Below are 23,460 nucleotides of genomic sequence, written 5' to 3'. Positions count from 1 at the left end.
CCCCTTAACCCTGGTGAGTTATGTTGGTGCGGCTCCCTGTGGTTTTGATACCAGTGGCTGGGTGGCTGAGTGGCTGCCGTTGCTAGCTTGACGGAGCCCCAAGAAGGCAACCAACCCGCTGGTTGCCAGCAATACGGAAGGGGCTGAAACAACATGGGCCTAGGAAAGAAGTCAATGGCATTACGCCCAAGCCTTTAGGCTTGTCGTTCTAAGGCTCTGTAGTGTAACTTATATCGACTGCATCCGACGGTCGATAGAGCATGAACCGGTAGACGAACGAGTCGTTACTGATGTACTGATCTCAAAGCTTGACGATATCATCATGAGCGCGTGTTGGATATCCCATTCCGAATTAACCACGTACAAATCAGGGACTCATCAGCTTGATGAGCGCCGACTTTCCAACCTACGTAATTCGTACAGGTGCGGTACTCCGCTCTTGCGACGTCAGACTGTCTGTCCACTTCCAGGACTTCAAATTAGTAGCCACACAGGAGTTTTGGATGTTGGAACGAAGATTTCCTGTCTGTGAAGACTGATAATACGCTCTTCATAGGAATTCTCTGCTCGTAGCCCGAAACGCTTCACTCTACTGAGGGGATCATGGGCAAGGCAGTTATCAAAGGCTGTATTGAAATTTTGTGCATGATCCAAGGAAGAAAACCCTATATCCATCCTTCCGATTTCTATCATTGTTGTTCACGTTCATTATTCGGTCATAGCCACAAGGAGAATCTATCTAGTATGAAGAACTTTCAGTACTTATGACACTTTTCTGTGCGGCTTTGAAGTATGTGCTCACTGAATTTAGTTCAGAAGACCAGTCTCTCGATATAGCATGTTTACATAAGGAATATGGGTTTTGTCATTGCTAATCTTGTGGACGCAAATATTGATCAGTTTGATTGGTGGAGGAATCCATGTGCCGCGCTTACGCTTTACGCGGCCTTAACAACTTACGTGAACCCAAGACCATAGTTGCGTAAGCTCCAAATAGGCAGTAACTCAAGGTAATATTACAAAAGTGCCGTGCCGCTCGCACCGCCTGTACATTCTATAGACAGACTTGGAGACCCCAAATTCCAAAGATGTCGGAGCCACTAAGAAGCTCTGCTCCTGTCCAACAAGCGGCAGCAAACGCGAGTTCCCAGTCAACCATCTCCGGCCACCCGCAAGAACAACTTCAGGTCGCCGAAACTGGCACAGAAGATGAGAGCCTCTATCCCAAGGGAGTCAGGCTATGGACGTCTGTTGTGCCACTCTTCACCGTGAGTATGCTGCATGGCCTGGACCTGACCATCCTGGCCGCCGTGGTGCCGACCATTACCAATCATTTCAAGACGGTCGAGGATATTGGATGGTATTCGTCATCCTACTCTGTCACGATGGCCAGCTTCGGATTTATGTTTGGGCGGCTGTACACTCTTGTGTCCAATAAGCGATTGTACATGATAGCGCTGGGTATCTTTGAGCTGGGATCACTGCTTTGTACAGTGGCGCCGACCTCCTGGTTCTTCATTCTGGGGAGGTGTCTCGCTGGCATTGGGGCTGCGGGGATACAATCCGGCTCCCTCATCATCCTCACGCAGTGCTTTCCTAGGCAACAGAGACCGATATGGAGTTCACTTCTGGGCGCTACGCAGATGCTTGGCATCATCAGTTCTCCAATTATCGGCGGTGCTCTCATCGACCGGATTAGCTGGCGTGGGTGCTTTGGCATCAATTTGCCCATAGGCGCAGTTGCTGGTCTGCTCATTGCCTTCGGCTACCAAGACATCGTTGTCAATCCTGACTCGCGACTCCCGTTGAAAGAAAAGCTGAACAAGTTCGACCTGTTGGGGACGGTGTTCCTAGTGCCCTCCGTCACCTGTCTTCTTCTGGCGCTGCAATGGGGTGGGATCCGTTTCGGTTGGGGCAACCCCCGGATCATAGTTCTTCTCGTGCTTTTTGCTTTACTCTTGGCGGCGTTCGCCTGGCGGCAGTATCGGTTAGGGGAAGCTGCTATACTACCACCACGCATATTGAGAATGCGGTCAGTCCTAGCCGGGAGTTGGTACTCTGCATGCGTCAACAGCACACTGGCCGTGACCGAGTATTATATCACCATCTTTTTCCAAGGAGTGAAAGGCTACACGGCCACTCAATCGGGTCTCTTGCTTTTGCCAATGCTTGTAGGCATGGTCATAGGAGGGCTAGTCGGTGGAGTGGGTACAAGTCGCATTGGTTACTATAACCGTAAGAGTTCCAGCCCCCTAACACGTTCCTCGTGCACTAACATTTGCAGCTTTCATGATTGCCACCACCGTACTAGCCCCAATCGCTTCGGGTCTACTCACAACGGTGGAACTTGATGATCAGCCAACAAAGGTCATGTGCTTCCTAGGCTTTCTGGGGGTAGCAGTAGGATTTGGGCTGCAATCTCCACTTGTAGCCCTCCAGACTATTATGAAACCAAAAGACCTGCCCCTGGGTATTGCATGCACGGCGTTCGGCTCTACCATGGGCAATGCTATCTGGATGGTTGTGTCAGCAGCCCTGTTCCAAAACCGGCTTATTGCCGAGGTTAGTCAGTATAGCCCGTCAACAAATGCAACTCTGTTGGGAAGCGCTGGGCTTTCGGGGATAAGAGATACTGTAGGGAGCGATCGACTGAGGGATGTGCTTCTTGGATACGACGAAGCTATCACCCAGACCCTCTATCTTCCTGTCGCTCTATGCGTAGCAACAATCCTGGGCTCTGCATTTACGGAATGGCACTCTGTGAAGAAGAAGCAAAGCTAGAATATCCCTAGGACTAGTGAGATGCTTATTCTCAATGCAGTATTGATGTGTTAAAATCAAATAGCCCAATGAGCCACGACATTCGTGGGAATGCAGTCAAGCAACACAGTTCAAAATTACAAGGAAGATGACGAATGGGAGTACTTATTTACATAAGACTGGTGATATTCGAAGACTTGACTGCACGGCGTTCTTATATCAGCATGGCTATAGAGTCGACAGCTTTAATGGTGATCAATCCATAATGCTCCCAGGACCCCACCGACGGTCGAGGTTGTGGTAGCCAGACTTGGTTGACGTCTTATCTAATTCGTGCACTGGGAGTAGTAGTCGTTCAGTTTGGAGCACTTTCCCGACTAGAAAAAAGGTCAGTGTGTTGTCCCTTTGTCACAGAAGAGAAGAAACATACGGCGCATGTCGTGCATCCGGTATAGTCCTGTCCACCACACTGCGCGTACGGAGCAACAGAACACCCGCCAGATCCCCCTCCAGTAGCCGAGGGAAGAGCGACAGACGTGGCAGTACCTGTTGCTCCTTTACCGGCTGTGCAGGTCGACTCGCACCCGACGCACGCGGCACCGGCGCTCTTGGTAGAACCACCTGAGTACACGGTCGGTCCGGGAGCAATATAAGTTGACATCTTGGCGTGAATGTCGACCAAGATACCAGGGTCGCTGGCCTGATATGCACCTGGAAACTTGACGGTGGCGGGGTTGGCGGTGCCAGAACCGCTGATTGTGAGCTGGTAGCAAGTCATGTAGAACTGCGCTTGGCCACTGCTGCTCGCAGTATGCAGGGCGAGGGCCTCTGCACGGAGAAGATAGTCGCCAGGAGCGACATCGGTGGGGATCTTGACGTTCAGTCGTCCGCAGCAGGTATTGATATCCTTTGTTCCCCAGTAATCGTCATCTCCGGATGAGCCACTTGGATTCTTCGCCCACGTGTCTGCATAAATCTTGAAGAACCCGTCTGATCCATCCGCTGTGGCAGAGTTGGACACCTTACTCAGGTATGCCTGAACTGGTCCGTAGTGGGCTCCGCCGATAGCTTCCGTGTTGCATGAACGGTCACCCGGTTGCTTCAACCAGTCAGCATTTCCAGTGGCTGTAACTGTACAGTTCACGGGCTCACCTGATGAATCTCAATAGTTACAGTGTCACCGGCCTTGACATTGCACTTGGATGCAACGGGTGAAGTTCCCGCATTGCAACGAATGGCAGTAGATGATACGTCTGTGACGGGACTGTTAGATAGGGGAAGCCTTGCACACTGGCCACCGTAGTCTACGCCATTGATCCACAGATCCTGGAAAGTGGCATGGCTAGCGACCTCTTGTACAGAAACAGCAGCGAGGATCGCGAAGAATGTCGACTTCATCTTGATCGATTTCTGCCACAATAATTACAAAAGCCTGTTGAACGTGAAGCGACTCGGAGATCATGCAGGCTGAGAATAACAAAGCACCACAAAAGACCTCTCCTATATGATTTTGCACTGAGAGACCTGTTGCTCCTTCGCCCTGCCAATGTCTTCTTTTCTTGGCAACACGGTTCTCGTTCGTCCGTGGGACCGGTGACGCGGGCTATGACTCTGATAAATGTGACCGACAACCGACAAGCCAACCTGGTTCAGCATGCCTTTCGTACCACCATGGAGCATGATACTGTACCCACGAGACTGGTTTATTGGGTAGCTAGAATCCGTCATTGGTGGAACGCCTGCAAGCATTATGCGGGGATAATATATCGCGGCGCAGCTTAATTTGGAACCGCCTGGGCGATTACTGGTTTGGGCACGGTATCCACTTTTCGTCAAGTCACGGATGTCAGTCCAGCTGCAATGAGACATTGAAGACTGTGATTTATAGTCGGTGAAAAAGGTAAAAATGAAAGAAAAATATTAAGAGATCCCCAGCTTAGATTCCCGCCATTTGCAACCCGGTTCCCAAACAGTCGCTATGCTATTAAACCTGGAAACAAAGGGCCATTCCCGATGCGCCAAACCAGAGTCCCACTAGTTGATTACCCTCTCTTCCTGTGCCGTGTCAACCAACCCCCGCGGAGGGAAAACCTGGAAACCCCTATTCATGTTCTTAGCTCAGCCTCTCACGCGACGGCAACGACGGCTCCCGCAAGCCCCGCTGCAACTCCAGCTAAGGCCATCCCCGTACATCTCGGTGGCGCCGCGCCGGCGCTTCCTCCTTGGGCGGCCTTAGCTTGAGCCTGTACGCTGGATGCCGCGCTGTGCCAAGCACTGTTGTATTCAAGTACCTCTGTCTGCAGTGGAGGAGCAACACCACTCTCGTACCATGGTTGTACTGTGACGACGCCCCAACCCCAAGCACTAGCTTCGACCGACGCGGATATTTTGCTGCCGGCATGATCCGCCGCACTGTTGATGGCCTGCACGATCGTTTGGTAGTTAGGCCGCTGCATAAATGACCTGTCTACACGGTACAGAGCACTCGCAAGTCTCGTGTAGAACTCCCCGGTAGCCCAAGTCGGTTGCGGGGCGCCGGGTGGAAATGCGTACGATAGATAACTGGAGGCATCTATGGATGCAGGCAGGGTGGTCGACCCAGGCATATGGGATACCGTGTTGGTCGACGTTATGGCTGTGGTCTGTGGTATCGAACTGCTACTTAGGCTGGCGATGATGCTTGCGGTGGTGGTACTGGTCTCTAATGTCGTTGTGATTGATGTTGCATTGGTCGTGCTTGTGATGAGCGCATCGGACAATGTGCTGGTGCTGGTGCTGTCCGATGTTGTTACAAGGACTGTAGAAGAAGTTGTAAGTGATTCTGAGCTCGTTGTGGTGGCGCCGACCGTAGCAGTCTCGAGCGATACGCTGGTCGCTGAACTGGAAGAACTCCCAGTCGACGCCGTCGATGTTGCGATGGTGCTACTGCTACTGCTAGTTGTGAGATCGACTGATGCTGTCTGGCTGCTATCTGTTGACGTCTGAGCCACGGTGAACTCAAGTCCCGCCAAGAGCGCCAGGAAATGGAGCGCCTTCATCTTGTCGCATTTACCAGTGAAGACATTTGAATCTGAAAAGCGAAGGATTACTCAAGTACGAACTTACAGAATTGGGCCAGTCAAAGAAAGGACGGCTTTCCGCAATTATATCATATTAACAGTATTGTCGGTAGTTACTTGGGGGTCCGGAGAGCAGAAACCTTCAGTGCTGACCCGCCGCGTATTCCGTTGCGCAGTCTAGGCCAGGAACGTGGGCCAAGGTCAACTTGAGCCAATAGGAAACAGGCTGTGAACCAAATAAAGGAACCAGCACCTGTGTACCCACCGACTTGGCTCTTGTTAAGGTTATGAACCCAGGTCAAATGGGGCTTAGGTAAGATGACTGCACAGATATCAGGTTTTGACAAGAACCGGCCGTGCCCCCCATGGCTGTTACAGGAGAGATAGCGAACTTCACATAAAGCGTTTACATTGGATCTAGCTTGTACCTGTTCAAAACAGATACTACAGGTTTCTACGTAAATAAATGGTTTCCTGCGCTTCGAAACGATCAGTTCTGTAGCATTCGGACTGACTACTTCGACGCCCCTGTGCGGAGACAAGTCGTGCGGCAACGTCATTTTGAGGCTGGTAGAGCAACCGAAGGAACAGCAAAGTTTGTTCTTGGCTCGAGTCGTAAGGGTCTGATGCTAAATGTAGGATGAACCTAATCATCGGGCGATGAGCGTAATTGAATCCAAAGGAAGCTATCAAATACCCAAAATCTTGGCATGGACGACTTGGAGCCTGGACGAGTCCTGCTGGCCGACGATACGTAGCCATAGTCAAAATGTCTCAACACAAATAGTACTCATCGCGATGTAAGCATCTAGATCTGTACGGGCATACCTGCAACCATATGTGATTGCTATTGGCTAATTGTGGTGAGATGGTGTTAACCATCGTATCAGTTCGTACGTTTCCAGCGCCATACCCCGGCCCTTACCGTAAACATTCTAGGACGACATCGTGACAATTATCTGCTTCACACAATCTTGATTCTCGATAGAGCATGTCCTTGGATGATGCTTACCAGTGGGCGTTTCATTGTAAGCCAGAGCCTGTGCAGGGCCAGACTATGCCTCCTGTCGCGTATCGTTGAAGTCGAGGCTTTGGCTCCGTCGGTAGCCCTTCAGGTCGGAACTTCATATTGTTTCGACGACGACCAGTTTGTTGTTTTCGCTGTTTCTTGCAGACAAAACGCGGAGTGTTCGTGAAGGCTACTATGTCTCGCCTGTCATTCTGCTAGACGATGCGTCGCCAATGTTTCGACCCAGCGGCATGCACTCTGTACGAGAGCAAACCGTGCAAACAGGACAGATAGTGCGGGAAATGAAAGCCCTTGTTAGCATCTATGAAGTTGGCTGCTTGGTAAATCAAGACTGCGCCGCCTTCTGGTTACCGAAAACGATGTCGGATGGTTTCTTGCAGGCAACTGCGCCTTCTCGAAGGAGCATACGAGTTTCTCATCCGTCATAATACAATAGATATGTAGGTTGAGGCTGCGAGAGCTTGAAGCAGCAGTTTCATCCTTGAACATACACAAGATTTTCAAGGGGAACAGCGATCAAGCACCGACATGTTCCATCGCGGGATATTCTGTCGCTGCAGTGCCTTGTTGGCAAAAGCTTCCGGATGTCGGTTCCGGTACACAGCTGACAGCAGGGCTTGCAAGTGCTTTGCTGCTGACCAGTTCCAGCTGAAGGCGAGGCTAGCTTCGTGATGGGTTCGGCAATGTTTCGAAAGCTAGAGTTGGATCTAAATGGTCATGCCTCACCCTTGCCTCGGAGGCAACGTTACCAAGAAAATGAAGACAGCAGCCTCGCGCCAAGCTGGAGTGTCGTTGCGGCGGAGTGCATGGCAAGACACAGAGCAAGCCAGGTGTATGGCCGTTACCAGTGACAACGCGGTGGTGATCTCGTCGCAGTCTTTCTTTGCCATCTTGCACCGCAGAAGAAGACGTCAGATTGGGTTTTCCCCTTCCAATTGTTTTTTTTTTCTTTTTGGCTGCAGGTACAGACTCACCGTGGTGAACCCTGGACGGGCTGTCAGCAGTTGGCGGCGGTGGGCATCAATGGGCGCCGGAGTGCCGGGTGGCTTATGCGCCGCCGTCTGCAGGAGTCGGGCACAGTTTCAGATCCATCCAAGAAGCTGACCACATGCGACAGATTTCCGACGACGAGAGTTTCCATTCCGTCCACGCTCTCCGCGCTTACTGTAGAGGCCACGTCCGTGCCATTTCTTGCTCCTTCCAAGTCCCAATAACCCGATCATCTTATTGTGCCGTTTCCTGAAGCGCCCTTGAAACTTTGCTCGCAAGTCCCACGAGGACTCGGCTCAGCACAGTGTTGCCAGGGTCCCTGGCCGTCCCATGTTGTTGCCTCTGTCTGAACATCCGATGCGGCCTGCTAACTCTGGACGATTATTTGACCCTGGGGGCGGCAGGCCTAACCGGAGAAGGGTCAACCGGATCCTCGAGGAACACCTGAGGTGATGGATTTCGTCGTTTTGCTCGGCGAGCGTGGCAAGGTCATGTCTCGTGGTGAGGTGTCGAGCTGTCAGGCTCACTGTACAGAATATTTTCTACACCATTCATATTTCCGCTTTCGTATATCTGAATTGCCGCCCAAATTACACCCAAAATGCTTCTCTGCACCGCGCTGGTGCCGAGTTCTTAAGGAAACATAAGCAGCCCCCAAAGCTGGGTGGGCGATGCGTTCTGGGTCCAAGTGACCTTGTGTTTCGTTGAACAAGACTGCGGTAGATCACCAGATCGGCGTGAGTTGCTTGTCTATTCCATGTCAATATGCCGCCAAGACTAGGATTTGTCCCGTTTTATCCCTGCTGCATGATGGCCCCCTTTGGGAATCCGGGGGGACTGAAGATCTCCATGGCAAGTACCACCTCAAACGTTGGCGTAACGGACTCAGCAACTCAGCCTCACGGCCCTTTTAACAGGACGAAACAAGGGATCGAAAACTGGGAGAACATGTCGTTTACTTAGATCTGTTTGTATATAAGATCAGGGCATCGTGCAGTGCATTCGACACCATCAACATCGACCAAGCAGTCCATCATACAGCATCACCTTCCTTTCAACGACCAGAGCGGCAGTGCCACTTCTCTAAACACGAATTTTGGACAGTAATATTTCACTTAATATCGAAATGGTCAGAATCGCCTACGCAACAATCTTGGCTCGTAAGTACACCGTACCCATCGGGCCGTATTGATGGTTAACCCCTCGCAGTTGCCTCCGCCGTTATGGCCATTCCAAGCCCTCTGACGCCAGACCCTGCCGGCGAGAAGAACGTTGGCAACGGTGCCGGGGGACAGTTTATTGGCGGTGCCTGTTTGAGTTCGGCTGACTGTGCTTCGACGTGCTGTGCAACCCTGAACGGCGCCGGTATCTGCTCGGGTGTAGGAGCCCAGTTCCAAGCTGGCAAGCAAGGCTGTGGATTTGGCGACGGCGGCTCTGCCCCTGCTGCCTCCGCCCCTGCCGCCGCGCCGGCAGCATCTGGCACGGCGGGCACTGGAAACGGATCTGGCTCGGGGTCTGGTGGTAACATCAACACCTCGGCGCCGGGCTCTCAGAACGTGGGGACTGGGAATGGCCAACAGTTCATCACCGGCCAATGCTTGAGCGACGCTGATTGCAAGTCTGGGTGCTGTGCCCTGGCCACCGGTCTTTGCGCAGCCGAGGCGGTCGCCAATGAGGGCCAGGGTTGTGGCTTCGTGGCTTAATACGGCAAAAAGAGGCATCAGGCATTTCTAGTCACTAGTTCACACAAGTAAGTGGCGACATGGCGCAATTTGGGAGGACACATTGGGTATGATCACGAACATTGTGGGACGGGTCTCCTGCTGGAATATTTTAATGGACGCATCACTGGTCTGAGCGGCGAATACAATCATAGACATGAGACCTCAATGGTTCTGCACAAATAACTTAGTATTTAAGAATACCAAGTGATCTCACTACCCCTTACATTGTAGAGATTTCCGTCACGGTCTGACGTAACCGTCCTAACAAGCGGCTTGTGGAGCGACCGTTGAACCCATGGAGATGTTGAATTCATGCAGAAACATCCAAACGCCAGAGCACGGTGAGATTCTAGATTTTGCGGCATTCCTACCGATCGTTGAACACCAATGCGTGGTGCTCCGTTAGCCGTTCGCAGAGCCGGTCCCGCGTTTTCCATTCGCGGATGGTGCTAGCAAGTTCGCATCCGGTCTGAACAAGAAGGTCCCAGAGTGTGTCCTCGGCATCGAATCCAAAGAGCTTCTCCAAGTCTGCCTTGGGCCCAAGCAATCGCAGTCTGGACTGGCCATCAGTTGCGATTAGGTCCCCTTCATCTACGAGATGCCCCGCGTTCATCTTTGGCGTGTTAGAATGAAGAAAAGCGGGACGGACAAGGTCTGATCCCCCGGTGCTCTTTCTCAAGTCGTCCACAGGGAGATGCTGTATGATCGCTGTCCCCTTGTGCTGCGATCCATCGTGCCTACCTAAGCTCGACGCGCCAGTCTTGACTGTGTAGTAGGGGGAACCCAACGCCACAGCAGCTGCCAAGAAAGTCTCCTTGTCGCCCTGGCCCAGAGCGCCCTGGCTGAGCAGGGGATAATAGTGGTGGTCACCGTAGATGTTGTAATACGTGGCGAGGAGGAGGGGTGCAAGGTGTGTTTTTTTGTTCACAACGAGTTGGCCAGACTCGCTTGAATGAGATGGCAGGTCGGTTGGATATTCCGGGAGCCCTGCGATCTCCCAAAAGCGAGGGGACTCTGTCGCGGACCAAAAGTCTGGCCAAATTACCAGGCCCTTGGACAGGTAAGGTTCTGTGCTGAAGATAGACGTCTCGGGATCCAAGAGAGGAATGCTATCGCTGTCCAGCAGAAGCACTTCCGCGAAGGAGGATAGCAGCAAGGAGGGGGCTTTCAGCTGGTAGTGTTTGATCGACAGCGGCCGCGCGTGCTTGCCGCCCTGACGCTGGAAGGCCGACAGGACCACGCACTTGGCGTTCAACTTGGGCAGGTATTGCTCGCAGATCTCCTCCTCGTATTCGTCGTCGTCTGGCACGAAAAGCTCGACTGGCAGCGAACACCCCGTCCGACGGAGCATGTGGATGCCGATGATTGCAGGCCCAAAGTATTCCCCGCCACCGACCATGACGACCCCTCGGCCCTGGAACGGTCCCTCGTGGTCACCGTTCTTGAGCGTCTCAAGCGCCGCCACGAACTTCTTGTGGGCCAGGCGCAGCTCCTCGACCTGTCCGCTAGGATTCCGGACGTAGTCGGTGTAGGGTCTTCGCGGCGCATCTGGCCTCGGCGGCCGGCCTATCGATGCCGTACCCGTCAAGGCAATCGGATGCGTGTCCGGCCGGGCATCGAGGATTCGCTGGCTCCATGTTTGCCAGAAGGCGCTGATCTGGTCGTGGGACTGGGACCGGGAGTTGGAAGGCGCAGATCCAGCAGGTTTCGTGCCGGTGGGCACAGCGGGAGGTAGGAACGCGGCACCGAGGCCGTGGCCGGCAGTGGCGTCCGGGAGACGCGGCCCGCCGGAGCGTAAGAGATACAGGCACAGCACTACAACGGGGACAAGAAACCCCAGCCATCGTAGAGCCAGCCGCATTTTGCGATGAGAGTTCACGACATTGCCTCCACAGCGTAGCTTTGCTCGCGAAAGGCTATCAAGGGACGCATCAGTCACGTACAGGATTAAGTTGGTCTCCCCGTGTGCCTGTGCCGCAGAACCTCGCCCTCGCTTTGCCCTGCCGTTGGCTTTGCAGTTGCTTCCGCGCGTTCAATCCACAACAAGGCTAGCGTGGGGGTTAACCTCAGGAACCGGGACCATGGCACGTCGTCAGCTATCAATCAACCTCGTATTGAGGGGCTACCATTCTAAAACTCTTGGTGAACAGACATGTGGGCAGGAAGGCAAATAATAAATAAAGGTACACGTCTTTTGAGACTCGCTTTCGACATCGCACTGCTATTCATGCCACATGCTTTCCGGGGCATGGTATGCAGTATGCTTACCCTGTCCGCGAACTGCCAAGGTCGGATTTCGTGGCACACAGCACCAGGTTGCTGTGGCTTGGGGTTGGGGGCTAGCACTGGCGACAAGAAGCACCGAATTGTGTGGGCTCTGGTGCCCCGGCTGATCAATCCGAGGTGTCGAATATTGCATTATTGGCGTGGGTACGGCCGCGTGGATCCATATTCCCAGGTTACCATACGGATATAGACAAGTTTATTCAGATATTCGCGTCAGACGTGTAGCAGCGACCAAGCCTTCTACTGATGTTTTTACTGTTTTGCATTGGTGATGTACGCCCGCTGCTGAAGACATATAGTGCGGATAGCAGCCTCATACTAGCATTACCCGGATAGTTGCAACATGAATGCAATAAAAGCTTGGTGAAACCCCGAGCTGGGCTTGGTCCGAACTCGTCCGAACTCGTCCGAAATGCGCCTGGTGTCGAAACCTCACGACGATTCGATTTTGAACCCCCGTATCGCGGTTGTTTTCCAGTCCCACCGCGAAATGCCCCGTGTTCATGCCCATAATTTCTTCTATGACTTTCTTCTATAATTGTTGCTGGCGCATCCATGGCAATAAAAACTGGCAACTTTATAGCGCCTCGAGTACTTCCCAAAACTGGCCATGCCAGACGAAACCACACGTACGCCGTTGAGCAAGCGATTGCGGCTTGGCACAAAGAGCTGCTCGGAGTGTCGAAGGAGGAAGGTTCGCTGCTTCTTCATTGACGGGGCTGCATCTTGTAGAGAGTGCAGCCTCCACAATGCTATTTGTACGCCCCAGGAGCAACGGATAAATACGGATCCTTCTTCCTCGCTGCAGTCTCGGCTCGAGAGGCTTGAAAGAATCGAGAGGTCATTCCTCCGTGTATGCCATGCAGCTGGTATGAAAGTCGAGTTCAGCACAAGTGCCACATTTGATGATGCAGAACACATGCTTATCGAACGGCTTCGGGCTGATCCGAACTCCTCTCCATCTCAGGTTGGTGGCAACGGATATCCCGTTCTTGACAGTTTTATCTCTTCTCCCCGGAAAGCTGGACACAGTGGAGTTGATGACCTGCAATGGTCTCATAATGCTCCATTGATCGATCTCATCAGGGGTTCTTCGCTACTCGTAGATGAGTATGATATCAGCAAGGGTTTGCTCGGTAGCATACGAGACACCAATCATGACCACCTCGAATTCCACAAGAAGCGTATTGCCGAGATGCTACCAAACTCTGCAGACCTTTTACGAATTCTGCAATGCACTCAGAGATTCTGGGTCCTCTGGCCTCTGCACCCTGCTCAACTTACCTCATCAAAGGAACTTGGAATATCCGTGGTTACCGTGGCGAAATCTTTTGTCGAGGAAGCCATCGCTTCAAATAACCCAGGATTTATTGCCAAGGCTATCATGTGGTTGGCACTATGTATTCAGCAGCTTCCGAAAGACTATAGAGAACAAAACAGGTCCTTTCCCTTTCCGGCCAAGAAACTCGTGTCAGCCTACATGGACGAGTCGGACGCCCTCCTAGATCTAGACATGCGCAGTGGACCATCTTGTGCCGGCGTCGAATGTCTGGTTCTCCAAGCGAAATGCTGCGTCAATATGGGACGCCCTCGCCAGGCTTGGTCCGCCATTCGCCGTGCCCTGCACACAGCAATATTGCTTGGCTTACACCGGGCAGCCGACGTCACTGAAACCAAAGACATAGATATTTGGGAAACAGTATGGCGTTATGATATGCAGCTATCCCTGATTCTCGGATTTCCTCACGCAGCCTCGGGGCAGCGACTTGTTACCACTAAGAGTAGCGGTGGAAGCTCCGTCGAGGCCAAGTTGATGCATAGGATCAGCGTGATCTGTGGTCAGATTAATGCACGAAATCAAGACTACAATGATGCGACATATTCGGTGACTATACGCCTTGATGACGAAGTCGAGGACATTAGATTGGCCTTCCCGCCACAGTGGTGGTTACCCAGCACCTCAGACTCGTTGCCGCTAGGTCTCTTTGTCGTAAGGCAGACGCTAAAGCTATACTTTCATCAACTCAAGCAACTCATTCACTTGCCATGGGTGACAAAGGCTATCACCGACAAAAAGTACAGCTATAGCAGGTCATCTGTCCTTGAGGCTGCAGAGAGCCTGATAAGTTGCTATCGAGACATGAAACGGCACCCAGACGGACTTTCGGTGATGTGTTTCCTGCTCGATTTCCATGCCTTCAGTTCAGGCATGGTTCTAGCGACAGATCTTATATCGCAGCAGGCTACCTGGTCCGTGGCAATGGAGGAGCAAAAGTGGGCAATCGTACTGGGGCTCATCGCCGAGCTAAGGCAGGTGTCGAGAACTGTAGAATGTGTTGTGGCGGATCAAGGAGCACAGGTTTTGCAGTACCTTTACGACGCCCGTCATGGAATTTACAGTGGCCCAGATATATACGAAGCTATAGTTCCCTGCTTCGGCAAGGTCCGCATTCAAGGCCCGAGTCAACAACTTGCGCAAGCCCAGGCACGTACGACGATGGGTCTGAATTACAGTTCCCCGCATAACCAGGGCACTGTTGAGTTAAGTTCGAACATGTTCAATTTGGACCCGTCGTTGAACAATACAAGTGGCGAATTGGATGCAGATTGGACGTCCTTCCTGGATGACAGCATAGTGTACGACTGGAAAACTGTCTTCAGCTTTAATGCGGGAAGTTCAGTGGGAACAACTATCGAATAGATGATCAAGATACTAAACGACACCTATTATACGGAAATCGTAGTCTTTTATCAACGGTCCACCAAACGTCACGGTTTGCAATTATTAGCCTTGCCACCCTCGTTGCCTAAACGACGAGATGAATCAAATCGCATCGAAAATGCCAGTGATTCCAATTTGAAACTCACCACAAGAAAATGTGCTTCTGATGATTCTCGCATTGAACTGTGATTGCTTTGCCGTTGACATCTGGTGCTAAGGAAATATCTTCTTATCACGTTCGCCGATTTTGGCCGCCGCTATCAAATTCAACAACTCTACCACGCAATTACTTCGAGGGTTCACGCATGAAACCTCTTCTCACAGAAAGTAGGAAATCACATAAGTAAGTGGAAAGATACACAAAAAAGGGATCTGACGATCGTCAAAGTAGGTGATTAATTACGTATCCATCGTTGTTGTGGATACTGCACGCATGGATTTCCGCCCGAAAGCGGGCCTCAGATTGGATTTTCCTATGGCACAGCATGCGAGACGGGGCCGGGATTAACACAACAAATTCACTCAAATGGCCCCGAGTCTGGCTCCATACCTGGAGGATCATCCACAGTCAGCAAATGGCGATCCATGTCTAGTCCAGCTCGCGAGCAGACGTGAAACGGGCTCGGACCGACACACAGTAGGTTACTGGTACTTCACCAATAACAAAACTAGAGCTAAGGGGAGGGAGCTTCAGCGCAATAGTAATCTGGGTTTAAGTTGTACCAAGATAGGCATCGTCAGGACCTGGAACAACTGCTCGCTTTTGGCTAATCACGGAGGGCAGGGTTTTTTCATGTAGTACGATCCATCTGTAGAAACGCGAGGGCAATGACAGTATTACAACTCCCCACAAGATTTGTTGCATGCATTATGCATTACTATGCTCGAGACAGCGGGCTCTTTGCGATGAAATCGATTACTATATAACCATAAACCTACATGAAACTCTAGAAATTGGGAATCCAAGTTCACCCTTTTAGATGCTGAGCGTAATTTTCCTGAGGCAAAGTCTTGTTTCTGCCTGTAGAGCATGCACCTTGGCGATTTTCCAGCCTTGTCAGCAGCGCATAACTCTTCGTCCTATCGTGAATTACCAATCTCCGTCTAGGAGTAACGTTGTGTAGTACAAAAGCCACATCATAATGCCTACCACAAATATCCACGATGAGAAGCCGGAGAGAACATGTCTCCACCATGATTTTTCCGCCTCCAGTTTGCTATTGTTATGGGGAAATGGCCGGTCAGGTACGGGCAGGTTAAGTATCCTGCAAAGGGGCTCCCACCCTTCTTTGACATCGTACCAGAACAGCTTTTCTGGAGGCACCATCTTCCGTAGCTGCTCCTCATGAATGCCCTTCGTATGCTCCCTGATGCCGGGCGAGCCATATCTCCATCTGCTGAGGGACTGGAATTTGTTCCCCCATTCACCGTAGCCCTTAGACTTTTGCAGCCACATGAGACAAATGGGCATATACCAGTTTGACATTAGGCCATTCATATGCTGCATGCTCTTCCACCACGACGTCTGATCACGGGTTGTTACGAGTACGATCGCATCCGGAAACGCCTCCATGATTTCGGGGACGAGGCTCGCAGCTGGACAATCCATAGTCGCAACGTATCCAGTAAAAATTGACCGTATTGATTCGGTCAGCCTTTGCTTCTCCTCCGTCGTTCTTGCCTTTGGCGCAAGATCCATGATCTCAAGCCACCCCTTAACCTCCTTGGGGCTTCCACCAAGAGACTGAATGCCAGAATCATGACAGGGTCCATCGAGAAGGATCTTCAGGGCCTCATTCAGTGTCTTTGTGCCGGTCCGGCACCTGCAAGAAGTCAGCAATAGACGGCGGAGAGATGAAGCAGCCACAAACATTCCAGCACCAATAACCCGGAACTGAGCACCTTCTTTAGGTGTGGAGGGTTGCTGGCCCATTTTGATCTCCGTGCAGCTGTCTCCTCTTAGTGGGCGGAAGTATGTCGCATATGCCGCACTTCCTCCAAATAACGTGCGCTCGGTTCCTGGTACCGGCCATGTCGCAAGTTTATAGGAATATTCATATCTTCATAGGATCTCACCAGGAGGAAAACGCCAAGACGCCAAGAGGTTTTCCGATAATAAGTTGCCAGATTGGGTCCCGGTTTCTTGGCAATTTGGGGCCATCAGTCATTTTCATACTGCTCCTAGGGAATCTGCCCCGGTGGGAGCAGTGCTGCAGCCTGCGTTGCCAGCCGTATCTTGCATTGCCGCATGTCTGAGCTGCCATTCTAAGAATGCCCATCATTTATTCAGGGTATAGATACGCTTTATCACATGGAACCAAGCTTGTGTGGGACTGCCACTGTTACCGCATCCAACAGAAATCGGAGATAATGACAAGGGTTTGAACTGCTGTGGTGATTGTGCCCGTCGAGATTAAGTCGTTGCTCTTAAGGATTCGCTTAGAAGTGGTCAAACCTGATGTTGCAATCCATACCTATGTTGCAATCGCGCTCACTGAACTCGCGGCCTTCCCAATTAGTCGTATCGCCGGGGCACGCCAAGCCGCCTAGTCGGCAATGCAACCATGTTCCTCCAGATATTTTGCCAGGTCACTACAAGTATGCATGGAAACAAGCGTCATATTAGTACACCAACATTAGAAGCTATTTCACGTGTCTCTCCCTTTGGCCATTCTCAGAGCCTCTTGGCCCGTCTTTTGGTCCGTAACAAACCTGAGCATGGAACATCCAAATCACTTGCACCGCCAGTCTCCACGTTTTGGCACATATACTTCACTGCACCGCAATGCTGATCACGGGCGACAAGTCGACGGTATAACTTATGCTTTATACTGCAATGTTGCGGCACAGCAAACATCATAAACACTTTGGAAAGGAGGAAAAAATAGATTCTTTTCTAAGCCGACACCGATGCGATGGTGACAGTTAAGCCAAATATTAAAGTAGAAACCTGTAGCTTATAGTAAATAAGCCAATTGATGGGTTGAGCAGAAAGTAGCTACCTTAATTTGAGTAAACGATATCAGTATCACATGTATATTCGTTACTAGTCCAATCAGAACGATATGAACTTGGACATCACCATAATCAAGCCATCCCGTGCCCACAAGTGCTTTGACCTTGCTGTAATAGCAATAGTTAGACAGTTATCTGGTCGCAGTGATTCACATATGTACGAGATATGTTCGAAAACTAATCTTGTTATTCTTTCTACTGACTCCAGTGCGGCCCCGTCCCATCGAGTTGGAACCTCCCCCACATTGAATTCGCCAGCTCTTCCATTTCAAAAGCCCGGATCTCACGCTCTACATCTATCCATTGGCCATCTTCGATCTGCTTGCGGGCCTCTTCCCAATCTACAGGGCTCTCAGGTATATCTGGCTTCGCTCGCCAGTCGGAGCTGACTTGTGGCATCTTGGGCGCCATGGATGCCGTGTTAGAACTGCTCGACCATTCCACCGAGGTGTTTGGCTGGACATTGCAACACATGTTGAGACCAACTTTGAGGTTGTGAAAATCTTGTAGTGGTTCCAGTTGGCCGCCCTCAGCTATCCGTACCAAGCCGTATCTGTTGAGACCTTCAATAAACTCGTATACAATACCCCCGGAAAATACATTGGTCATTTCTGGGGAGTAGATTGCACTCGTCTCATGAAACAAACGGGGTCTTGTCACGTTCGCTCCGTACTCCGAGAAAAAGACTGGTATATGTGCTTTGGAGAACCGATCGACCTGTAGAGAAACTATAAGCAACTTTCGCTATCATGGTGCCGGGTACATACGAGCCTATCATAACCCGAAATCATCATCGAGGACTCTCCGCACCAAGAATAGTCATTGAACTAATTCACTCAGTTCAATACGATTTCGCTAAGTCAGCAATAGAGTACACTTACGCTAAAGAAGTCCAAGGCTTCTTTTTGGTCACCGCCGGACAAATAGTCGAACTCTGATTGAAACACGGTGAGAATCTTTGACGAGCTGATTCCAACAGGAATAATCCTTTGATTGTAGACCTCGGCTGCTAAGGCCATGTACTTCTTCACGTCACGCGTCACAGCTCTGATGATCGCCGCAGCGTTGGTGTTTCTTACAGAATTTATCACCTCGTTCGCCAAGATGGCTCCTAGCGTATTAGAATAGGCCGAAATGCAGTCAATAGTGGAGAAGTACTCCTGAAGGAGGTCTTGCGTGTACGACTCAAACGGCGCGCTTCTATTGATGCAGCATCGTGGTGTGGACAGGCACTGCATGGTCAGATCATCTTCAGCATCGTCATCCGAAATTAGCAAACCTACAAAGATCACGTAAATCCCAGCATCCGCCAGTAGTTTCATAGTCTTCTCATGACTTTTCGTGTGGTCAATGGAATCTTCCCTTGGAGTGTAAGCGGTACTCCACATGAAAGGAAACAACAACGTACAGACGAACAAGGTATTCAGCCGAAGTTCTTCGAGTAAAGGCAGACTTCGTTTGAGGTCTTCAAGCATATCATCACCGAGAGGATCCTGGGTTGGGCTGTGACCGTTTGGCCTTGCTCCTTTCATCTGGTACACCACTCCACGTAGAAGGAACTGTCGATTCGATGTCAGTGATGCTCGACCACGGCAGGCCTTCAGCGCCAGTCACAGCGATGGTTGCTTACTCGTTCATCGCCTTTCCAGAAGTATCGCCCGCGGACCTGGACTGGTATTGCGGAATCAGACATATTTAGCAAAGTCGTTTGGTAGGATGCACGCAGCAGGGCGCCCAACGTTGAGTGAAAGCCCAGCACTTCAAGGTAAAAATACCGTAGCGCTCAACGTCATGCTGCGGGGATTCTCTCCAGGCATGCATTGCCTGCCTAATGAACAGCATTCTCTATCGCTAAACTCCGACAGCCGACGCACTGTAAGGCTGACAGCACATCCACTAATAAGAGCATGCGACCGTGAACTTCAAACGTTAGTTAACGGGTGTTGTCATAGCCTAGTTCTCCCAGTGTTATACTGCGCTCACAGCATCGCATACATGGAAGAGCTCACAGCTGCTGTGATTTCGACTTTCCTATACTTCAATAACAAGATAAAGAGTAACCGAGATTTCCAATACCTTCGCATCACGATGATTGCAAGGGGGTTTTTACCAATGTATTGACATGCACACTCCACTTTTCTGCGCAACAGGTTACGGATGCCTGCTGGCTGGCTGGTGCCATGAGGCACGGATTGTCATGCATTAAATCCAGGGCAACACCTGCTCAAAGCTCACGAGGTACACCTTGCTGTTTACACTGTCCCAGGGTAGACATTTTCCTCAGATGGACATTGTACTAATATAGCTAGAAAGAGGTGAAAAGGAATAAAGAATAAGAAAGAAACAAAAGGTGAAGAAAACGGCCAGGTACTCGACCCCATGGAATTAGCCATCTAGAGTTCGAAGCATACCCAAAACACATGACAGCCGTTGCCAGACCCACGTGCAGCAGACACAAACCACTCTAGCGTTCTGTGACGGAGGTGTTGAAACAAGGCGGCTTCCTACTGAGTGTCCTTAAGAAAAGATAGGTCGGTAGGGTTTGTATCACGATGCCCCAGACGTGTGTACGCCCCGATTCGGTCGAATGCTATGTACTCCAGGGCTTCATGGGTAGTATTACGCCAATTGGCTGGCTGCAGTTGACGGAGACGATGGCGGGGATGGGGCTACTGCGATGGTGAAGTAATGATTCACAATCAAACACATATGGCTACTTCGAGATGGAGGAGGTAGGGTCCAGCGATTACGATATGCTGACCTGAAGTATAGGACAAGCGAGGCGCCGTCAGAGTCGTAACTTTGCACAACGGGGTGCTATTCGGGTCGCTATATCAGAACTCGTCTGCACCCCAGCCTAGTTGGCGATTGACTTCATTCATGGCACCGATACCCGCACGAAACAGGTTGATCGCACCATCCACGGCGGAATGCCCCGACTCGAAGCTAGGGTCAGGCTCCTGAGCTCTCGCAAGATCCGCTTGATCCAGCACACACTGTCGTTTCTCGAGGACAGCCCGGAGAACGGCCCGACCCCACATGTTGTACAGCTGGTCCTCGCTGATGCTGACATACTCACGCTGCCCATTCGCGGCCATGCGGGAGAACGGCCATTCGGCCACAGCAACCTCCCATCGCTTGGTCCGGAAGAAGAGATAGGGCCACGAAAAGATGAACATGAGGGTCAGGTAGAACAGCCACTGTATCCATGACGTGAACCGCCAGCGGTTGATCCGAGCATCGTTATAGACCTCGACAGTGGCATCGTTGGTAACCATGTGGACGTCCAGCCGGCCTCGATAATTGGTGCTTCGAACCAGAGCATGGAGCTGTTCCTTGACTCTGAGAAAGTCAAAGCCGGTCATCTCACGCTTGAGCGCAAAGCATCGGAGACCGGTGTGGCTGGCGCAGTACCGATGACACCACTCCTCGAGAGAGGGCTTCGGGCCCCCGCCGACCTCTATGTCCTGCTGGGACCCTGGAGCCCGCTTCTTCAGGCTGGTGCCGCGGCGCACCTTCTCTGCGTTGTCGACGGTGCGCAGTTGCGTCCACGAGCGGCCGTACTGGGCGGCCGAGTATAGGTATGGCGTCATCTCGACTGACACGGCGAAATCGGTCACGGTCTTCTTCTCGGTCTTGCCATCGCTCTTCTTCCTGCTCGCTGTGTGTGTTCCCACGACCCTCAGGTACGGCCGGGGAGGGATCGTGGCTACGGAGCGAATGAAGCTCTCCAGTGCAGCGGGCTGCTGGAGCTCGTCGCGGAGGTAGACCTCGGCGCCGGTGTTGGCATCCTTGCGAAAGGCTGGGTACGGGGCGGAGCGAGCGGCGCTGGGAGGAGAGTCGACGGCATCACTGTAGACAGGCGGCAAGTCGTCAAGCGAATCCAGGTTGAGCTCAGGGGCATCGTCGTCATGGAGAAGGGGAAAGGCTTCGGTCTCGCCGGGATTCGTGTGCAGCGACACGGCGTCATCCGCGGCGCTGCTCGAGGTCGAATTCGAAGCTTTCGTCGGCTTGCGCATGGTAGCGAAGGGGGCTCGTCGGCAGCCGTCTGAAAGGGGATCGCGATTGGCACACGGCACGACTGCAGACTTGTGGTTGCTACAGGATCCAGCAACCAGCAACAAGAACGATGGCAGCGGGACGATTGGGAATGCCTGACTTGGGTACTGTAGGGCGTTGTGATGGGGGATTGTGCTGGGGCCGTAGACGTCAAACACCGAAGTTAGCCCCCCGAAGTTAGTCAGACCTTAGGCAGCAGCTGAGCATCTCCAGCTTTTAGCCAAGCCCCCAAGCCGACCTCACCTTTGAACGTTGTTTACATACTCCGTAAGTTAGATACCAAGTGTAGGGAGGGGTGTGGCGCAGCGCCGGTTCACTGCCATCCGACAGGTAGGCCGAAGACGTGAATGGCGCATGTTGAATTCAATGGATGACGGGCTGCACAATGGGGAATTGACTGCCAATTCCGAGGTCACCGCCAGAGGCCGCCACGTTCCGGGTCCCTGATAGGCCCCTGGACTGGACCAATGGACCCCAGGAACCCCTCCTATTATCCAGATTTCTCGCTGACCCAATGACGGGCAACAGGACCCTAACCTGGTGGTATTAGCCAGATCACCACCGGCATGGCATCCATCCACGGGCTATAATGAACGCACTGCATTTCCATTGAGAACGGGCCGTTCCGTGGGCATGCCAGGGCAACAGTAAAGCAGCATGACGGTGAGACCAGGCTGCCGAATGCTCCCGTTGCGACAGTACGACTAGGGGGTTGGTTTGGTTCGTTGGTCCACTACACAGGCTGCTGAAGCACCCAATTAGCGCGCCAAAGTTACCGCTACGTATCCAAATTCTACGAGGCGATGAAGCAACACCAGGCCAGCTCTTGGGTCATGAGGGGCTCGGACTTGGCTTCAGAAATTCCGAAGGACCTTACCGCGCATTTAGTTCGTCAACCAACTCGCAGTCCAAAATTGCCACCGCATTGCTGGGACAGGCCATAAACAGATGGCATTAGCGCTGCTCATCGTTTACATATCCTTCTCGAAGACACACCTGATAAGTTTGTACAACGTACAGCGACTTCGCGAGACCGCATCAAATGACTTTGAAGATTGACGAAAAGCCCCTTGATGTGGATAATGGACACGCCACGGAGTGGCTGGTGGGCCACGCAACAGTGCTCTGTACAGAGGGCGAGCCTACACACCCTTATAACCTCGGCCTTACAGACAGACAGGAGGATTCTGTGTCTGATTTTTGCACACCATTACGCTTTGAATTAGCTCGTATGTCCATTGTGATCGGCATGAACAGCTCCTGGCGGTAGTGAATCACGAGCAGGTAGTGGAACCAATATCATTGTCATTCCCCTTTCGTTAGGGCACGGCCGTGACTACAGATGATCATACTCAAGTAACTAAGTCAGCCAGTCACTATAATCTTTCCGGGCCGGTGGGGGTGGGGCTGATGAAATAAGGCTGAATGGCTAAGCGGCCTGGAGCGTGAAGAAAGGAGCTAATTAGCTAAACACCTAGTGAGGGCGAGTTTCATAGGTAGGTATTAGTCGGCCCGGAGGATGTCGTCCGTATTTGCCTCCATACCGGCTCCCCACTCGATGAAACCTCCCGCAAGTGCAGCAATTAGTGGAAGGCTCTTGATTAAAATCCAGGTAACTTCAAGTGCTCGACAGACTGTAGCCTTTTCCCATTCCTGGTGTGGCCTAATTTTGTTGATTGCAGGGATGGACCGCTCACCCGACGGGCGCCGAAGAATGAACTGAAGAGTTTGTAGGACAGAGACACTGCAGAGCATCACTTCATCACTACTCATTCAAGTGCGCACTTGCTAGAGTGACTTCAGCCCCGAGGTGTC

The 23,460-nt window shown here is 51.8% G+C and overlaps 9 protein-coding genes across 9 annotated transcripts; 3 read left to right on the top strand and 6 right to left on the bottom strand.

Moving 5' to 3' along the window:
* Nucleotides 1-1,088: 1,088 nt before the first annotated feature.
* Nucleotides 1,089-2,781, top strand: JN550_011687 (uncharacterized protein; the record flags this gene model as incomplete). The annotated part of the gene is made up of 2 exons (XM_049310079.1): nucleotides 1,089-2,235; nucleotides 2,285-2,781. The coding sequence occupies 2 exons, from the start codon at nucleotides 1,089-1,091 to the stop codon at nucleotides 2,779-2,781; spliced, it is 1,644 nt and encodes a 547-aa protein (XP_049166313.1).
* Nucleotides 2,782-3,086: 305 nt separating this feature from the next.
* JN550_011686 (uncharacterized protein) lies at nucleotides 3,087-4,158 on the bottom strand (the record flags this gene model as incomplete). Its single annotated transcript, XM_049310078.1, has 3 exons — nucleotides 3,087-3,137; nucleotides 3,191-3,859; nucleotides 3,913-4,158. 3 exons carry the CDS (start codon nucleotides 4,156-4,158, stop codon nucleotides 3,087-3,089), a joined length of 966 nt encoding a protein of 321 aa, XP_049166312.1.
* A 728-nt stretch (nucleotides 4,159-4,886) lies between these two features.
* Nucleotides 4,887-5,798, bottom strand: JN550_011685 (uncharacterized protein; the record flags this gene model as incomplete). Its single annotated transcript, XM_049310077.1, has 1 exon — nucleotides 4,887-5,798. The coding sequence occupies one exon, from the start codon at nucleotides 5,796-5,798 to the stop codon at nucleotides 4,887-4,889; it is 912 nt and encodes a 303-aa protein (XP_049166311.1).
* Nucleotides 5,799-8,965: 3,167 nt separating this feature from the next.
* JN550_011684 (uncharacterized protein) lies at nucleotides 8,966-9,542 on the top strand (the record flags this gene model as incomplete). The annotated part of the gene is made up of 2 exons (XM_049310076.1): nucleotides 8,966-8,999; nucleotides 9,049-9,542. The coding sequence occupies 2 exons, from the start codon at nucleotides 8,966-8,968 to the stop codon at nucleotides 9,540-9,542; spliced, it is 528 nt and encodes a 175-aa protein (XP_049166310.1).
* Nucleotides 9,543-9,930: 388 nt separating this feature from the next.
* Nucleotides 9,931-11,424, bottom strand: JN550_011683 (uncharacterized protein; the record flags this gene model as incomplete). Its single annotated transcript, XM_049310075.1, has 1 exon — nucleotides 9,931-11,424. The coding sequence occupies one exon, from the start codon at nucleotides 11,422-11,424 to the stop codon at nucleotides 9,931-9,933; it is 1,494 nt and encodes a 497-aa protein (XP_049166309.1).
* A 1,296-nt stretch (nucleotides 11,425-12,720) lies between these two features.
* On the top strand, nucleotides 12,721-14,550 carry JN550_011682 (uncharacterized protein; the record flags this gene model as incomplete). Its single annotated transcript, XM_049310074.1, has 1 exon — nucleotides 12,721-14,550. One exon carries the CDS (start codon nucleotides 12,721-12,723, stop codon nucleotides 14,548-14,550), a length of 1,830 nt encoding a protein of 609 aa, XP_049166308.1.
* Nucleotides 14,551-15,661: 1,111 nt separating this feature from the next.
* JN550_011681 (uncharacterized protein) lies at nucleotides 15,662-16,504 on the bottom strand (the record flags this gene model as incomplete). Its single annotated transcript, XM_049310073.1, has 2 exons — nucleotides 15,662-16,394; nucleotides 16,443-16,504. The coding sequence occupies 2 exons, from the start codon at nucleotides 16,502-16,504 to the stop codon at nucleotides 15,662-15,664; spliced, it is 795 nt and encodes a 264-aa protein (XP_049166307.1).
* A 1,277-nt stretch (nucleotides 16,505-17,781) lies between these two features.
* JN550_011680 (uncharacterized protein) lies at nucleotides 17,782-19,279 on the bottom strand (the record flags this gene model as incomplete). The annotated part of the gene is made up of 4 exons (XM_049310072.1): nucleotides 17,782-18,303; nucleotides 18,354-18,413; nucleotides 18,468-19,145; nucleotides 19,217-19,279. The coding sequence occupies 4 exons, from the start codon at nucleotides 19,277-19,279 to the stop codon at nucleotides 17,782-17,784; spliced, it is 1,323 nt and encodes a 440-aa protein (XP_049166306.1).
* A 1,141-nt stretch (nucleotides 19,280-20,420) lies between these two features.
* JN550_011679 (uncharacterized protein) lies at nucleotides 20,421-21,605 on the bottom strand (the record flags this gene model as incomplete). Its single annotated transcript, XM_049310071.1, has 1 exon — nucleotides 20,421-21,605. The coding sequence occupies one exon, from the start codon at nucleotides 21,603-21,605 to the stop codon at nucleotides 20,421-20,423; it is 1,185 nt and encodes a 394-aa protein (XP_049166305.1).
* Between the last annotated feature and the right edge of the window lie 1,855 nt (nucleotides 21,606-23,460).

This window comes from Neoarthrinium moseri, assembly GCF_022829205.1.
Source record: "Neoarthrinium moseri strain CBS 164.80 chromosome Unknown scaffold72_Wmoseri_CBS_16480, whole genome shotgun sequence".
Lineage (NCBI taxonomy): Eukaryota > Fungi > Ascomycota > Sordariomycetes > Amphisphaeriales > Apiosporaceae > Neoarthrinium > Neoarthrinium moseri.
This window is presented reverse-complemented; position numbering and strand designations above follow the sequence as displayed.